Source organism: Octodon degus, unplaced genomic scaffold (assembly GCF_000260255.1).
Source record: "Octodon degus isolate 3935 unplaced genomic scaffold, OctDeg1.0 scaffold00065, whole genome shotgun sequence".
NCBI lineage: Eukaryota > Metazoa > Chordata > Mammalia > Rodentia > Octodontidae > Octodon > Octodon degus.
Window position 1 is genome coordinate 8,310,427 of NW_004524641.1, and position 5,368 is coordinate 8,315,794.

Here is a 5,368-nt window from a genome sequence, read left to right on the forward strand (position 1 = left end):
GGATTGAACTGCGGTCCCTGTGCTTTGCTAAGCTTGTTCTAAGTAGGTGCTTTGGACCACAGAGCCATCTCACCAGCCCCCACATTAGTAGCTTTTTGTTCTTGTTTTACTGTTTTTTTTTTTTTGTTTGTTTGTTTGTTTTTGTTTTTGTTTTTTGTCAGAACTGGGGCTTGAACTCAGGCTCTTGTGCTTGCCAGGGAAGCGCTTATTCCACTGAGACGTCTCCCCAGCCTGTTTTACTGGTTTTTTTAAGAGAGGGTCTCACCATGCAATGCAGGTGGGCCTTAAACTCACTATGTCACCCAGGGTGGTCTCAAATTCACAGTGATCCTTCTACTTCAGTCTCCCAAGTCTTAAGGTTACAGGTATGTGCCATCATACTAGGCTAACAGAGATCTGACTGCAGAGACCATAATAAATCAATTGTTCACAGACTCATATCAGAACCCTGCCAGTGACTGGCAAGTGACTGGCAGGAGGCTTTACAGTGGCAAGTGAATTATATTTCAATTATACAGCTGCATCTGGTAGCAGGCTTGGTCAGAATCGGGCAATTATTTTAGTCTGTGTGTTGTCCACCCATTAGTTCATTCACCACTTCTACCTGCACCTATTTCTCACACTTTATACTTCTCTCAGTCACAGTTTTGGTACATACACAAACTAGCCCGAGCCAAAATGAGCAGAAGTTAAATGTCACTGGAAAGCCTCTTTGAAAAAGCTACAAAGACTTAATGGCGAAACAGCAAAAAACCCTAGACTGCCAACTGAAAGAAAGCTGCATTTAAAAGAAAATATCAAGAGTCGTCTTAAATCACAGGTTCATTGCAACAGGTAAGTCACATTCTCTTGGCCTATTTTGTATACTATGTGTCAACCAGCCAGCCAGCAATGCCATGAACCCTTCAAAACTTCTTCACCACATAAAGACCAAGCATGCTGCATCAAAAGACCTGACTTTTAGAGTTTAAAAATAAATAAATATGAACACGAAGAACAGAATCAGTTATTGAAGGCCACGACTTGATCAAATATGTCTGCACTAAAAGCATCATGTGTAGTGGCTAACCACACTGCTAAAGTTAAGAAGCTCTGTACTGCTGGTGAAGAGTTGATCCTGTTTTCTGCTAAGGACATCTGTTGTGAACTTTTGGGAAGGCTGTACTTCAAAAGGTGGTGGACATTTCTCTTTTGGATAGCATCATAATTAGACAAATTGATGAAACAGCACAGGAATTTTTTTCTTTTTTTGGTACTAGCGACTGAACTCAGGACCTTGCATTTGCCAGCAGGAACTTATGCCACTGAGTTTCTTCCCAGCTTAGCAAAGATACTGAAGCATAATTGTTAAGAGAGGATTAATGAGTCACTATGGTTCACATCCCAGATTGACAAACATACCAACACTAACAACAAAGTTTGTCATTATTGTTCAGGAAGATGTGCATGAGGATACATACACTTTTGTTGCCAACCAACACCAGATCTATAAATCTGAATGTTGTATCAGTATGTGTACAGATGGAGCAGCTGCCATGACAGGATGGCTTTCTGGACTCACTACTCAGGGCCAAGAGGTCACTTTTGAATGTAATTCGACATACTGCGTCATCCATATAGAAATGCTGGCTAGGTGAAAAAATGTCACCTGAACACAAAGACATTTCACAAGATGTGATTAAAACTATCCACTACATTAAAGTACCTTTCCTTAAATCTGTTTACATAGCTCTGTGAGGAGATGGACAGAGCACACATGTGGTCTCTCACACAGATTCACGGAAGTGAGATGTTTTTCTAAAGGTAATCTGGGCTGGTGAGATGGCTCAGTGGTCTAAAGCACCTACTTAGAGCAAGCTAAGCTAAGCTAAGCAAAGCACAGGGACCGCGGTTCAATCCCCCAGTACCACAAGGCAGCCAGCCCCGCCCCCTGGTGGGCTGAGCTGCCCCCCCCCACCTAAAATAAATAAATTTAAAAAAAAAAAAAAGATAAAGGTAATCTGTTGACCACAGTTTTTAGTTAATACAACCTTTCCAGACTTTTTTTAAAGGAAAAATCACCACTCGCAGCACATTTCAGTGACACTGAATGGGCTGCAAAACTTGCTTACTCGTGTGATAAATTTAACCCAGGAATTCAATGTGTCACTTCAGGGGAGAATGACAACTGAGTTTAAGTCCATAGATAAAGCTGTTTCATTCAAAGCTAAACCGGAATCATAGGGGCAACAAATAAACACTGAGATTTTTAACAAGTTTCAAACATTAGCAGAGATTTTAAAAGAGAATGAGCCAGGTCCTTCATCCCAGCAAGCGCATGATCACCTATTCTAGTTTTCAAAAGAGTCTGACTGGTACTTGCCAACCAGAAAAAGACTCCTGAACTGAAAATAAGTGAGTCCACAACCCATCTGTGAATAAACTAGGTGAATCAACTTTTCCATTCTTGATGATCAACTGCTTGAGACTGCAAATAATAATAGCTTTAAAAGTATGTTTGAGACAATTTCAAATTTCTACACTTTCTGGATGAAACTCAAGACTGAATACCCTGAGATTATGACAAAGCTTTGAAAAGCCTACTTCTGTTTCTAACATCCTACCTTTGTATATCAGGGTGCTCTGCAGTGACAGCAACCAAAATAAGATTACAAAATAGACATGACGTAAGTAGCACACTTCAGGCATCACTATCTCCCATCGCCTGGATATGTGACTTGGGGGGATGGGGCATGGAGATAGCTCAGCAGTCTAAGCACCTGCCTGGCAAGCACACAGACTGAGTTCAATCCCTGGCACCACATGCTGTGCCAGCCCTGCCTCCAAGCTGCAGAGTGAGACCTTGTACCAAATACATAAATATATATTTTTTTAAAAAAATTAAAATTCAGAGGCTTGGTACAGAAAAAAAACTTCAGAGCTCCCACTGATTCTGCTTTACAGTGAGTTGTATAATTATTTCATTATTACAATGAAGTAATAATGTAATAAGTACATAATTAATGTAATGAACTTGAATCATTCCCAAACCAAAGAGTCTTCAACAAAAGCAATCCTTGGTGCCAAAAAGATTCAGGACTGCTGATACTTAAAAACTACATATATAAGGGCCAGCCAGATAGCTCAGTGGACTAAAGTACCTACTTAGGCAGAGCGCAGCAGCCAGGGTTTAATCTCCAGCATGCTGTGCTGGCCCTGCCCCCAGGGCGCACAGAGACAGAGACTGAGACTGGGCGTGGTGGCGCGTGCCTGTAATCCCAGCGCTTGGGAGGCTGAAAACAGGAGAATTGCTACGAGTCCAATCTACGTAGTGAGACCCTGTACTAAATACATAAAAACAAAAACAAGAACAACAAAAAACCCAACTACACACATACATACAAATGCATACCCCCAAATATACATTTTTGGGGTTGGGGTTCTCTACCTTATCTCTTTGGATTGTCCTCATGGTTACTTGGAATGCACAAAAACAGAATCTGATGACTTTGTTTCTCATCCAAAAAGGAAAGAGAAAAAGTAACTTAATTAATAAATAGAGTTTGGACTGCAGCCTAGATCCTAAGAGATGTAACTGGGCTCTCTTTTCACCAGTCTGCAAATCTCATGCTGACCTCCGGTCTTCCAAGTAACCAGCCCAAAATGCTTGCTACATCTCCTTCCCCTTACATATTCCTCATTAATCTTCCTGTTATTCCCTATTCAAACACTGATGTCTGGGCCAGGCAGACAGCTCGTCAGTTTAAGCGTCTACCTTGCAAAAGCAAGGACCCAGGTTCAATCCCTGGTACCACATACCATGCCATCCCCTGGAACCGGGTGTGGTGGTGCATGCCTGTAATTACAGCGCTGGGGAGGCTAAGACAGGAGGATCACTATGAGTCTGAATTGTGTAGTGAGACCCTGTATCAAGCAAATAATATTTTTTAAAAAAACACCTTCGTCTGTCCATCCATCAGCTTTGCTCCTTCTTATAACTACATCCATCTTCTTGCACACACTCATACTTGCCTATCTCACTTGAACTTTGTGCAGATTTCTACGGCAAGACTATACCATACAGTACAATGGAATGAACATGTATTTAAACAAAAAAACAAAACCTGGCATTGTGGCCCACACATATAATCCTAGCACTTTGGGAAGCTGAAGCAGGAGGATGGCAAATTTGAGCCCAACCTGGGAGACTTAGTGAAACTCAGCCTCAAAACAAAAATAAGAACACATACATGATAAAAGTTTGGCGAGGTAACTCAGTGTAAAGGCATTGGGTTCAATCCCAGGTACCATCCAGCTCCCCCAAAGGCTCACATTCAAATGTATGTCCTGCCTCTTACCATCTATGGGACCTTAGCCATACTACTGAACCTTCCTAGTTTCACTTTTCCTGTTTCCAAAGAGAGTAAGTCCTAACTCATTGGACTTTAAAAGGCAGCTATTGAATGTAAGGTGCTTAACGCAACATCAAAGGTACTAAAAACACAATAACTGGTAGCTATCAGTATTAAAGTATCTACATGGACTGTTTCAGTCTCATGAGCCTACCCCTTAAGTAGCCCCCTCAACACATATTCACTTTTTTTTTTTTTTTTGCGGTACCAGGGATTGAACTCAGGACCCTGCGCTTGCCAGGCAAGCACTTATTCTACTGAGCTATCTCCCCGGCCCAACATATATTCACTTTTGTTTCCTCACCTGTGAAATATTTCAAAGTCCTTTCCAGCAAAGATTCAGAAAGTAATTCAAATCCAAGGTTCTCCTAATTCAGCTGCAAAAGTATTTGTACATTTAACTAAAATCTCAACTCTCAGGGTAACATTTATTTGGAGCTACTCAGACCCGTTTGTTCTAAGTCATCAGAAAAGAATAACAGAAAAGAACCATCTCTTAGGTCATTTATTCGCAAGTTCCTCAAAACAATGTCAACCGAACAGCCGTAGAGAAAGCAACCCCAGGCTCTAGTTTCCCTGCCTGGCAGCCAGAAAGAGCGTCTTTAACCATGATTATACCACGGAAGGAGAAACCTTGACTCCACGACTCATACATCTCCAAGAGAAACGACGCAGTGACGTGGTCCGGGCGGGGGGAGTGAGAATGCACACGTGTGTGCGTTCCAGAGTGTGTCCTGGCGAGTGCGTGCGTGCGGGGCTGAAAGCACATTCCCGTGCGCGGGCACGTGTCCCTTTCACCCGGGGCACGGCCAGCGGACGACCGTGCTAGCGCTCCGCGACGGGGCTCTCACGCTTACCTCGGCGGAGCGGCAGGCGGACGGCCCTGGGCGCAGCCATGTTGGCGCGTGTCACGTGCGCGCGCTCCTCTCCGCCCCGCCCCCCGCAGCGGCCCCGCCCCCGTCCCTGGGCGCCCGAGC

The 5,368-nt window shown here is 43.3% G+C and overlaps 1 protein-coding gene across 1 annotated transcript in view; it reads right to left on the reverse strand.

The window, feature by feature from the left end:
* Positions 1–5,312, reverse strand: part of Metap1d (methionyl aminopeptidase type 1D, mitochondrial) — a 109,605-nt gene extending 104,293 nt beyond the window's left edge. The window contains exon 1 of the mRNA XM_023719109.1: positions 5,249–5,312. Within this exon, the coding sequence (XP_023574877.1) occupies positions 5,249–5,288 (40 nt within the window). The 5' untranslated portion in view covers positions 5,289–5,312. The remainder of the gene's footprint in view (positions 1–5,248) is intronic.
* Positions 5,313–5,368: the final 56 nt, after the last annotated feature.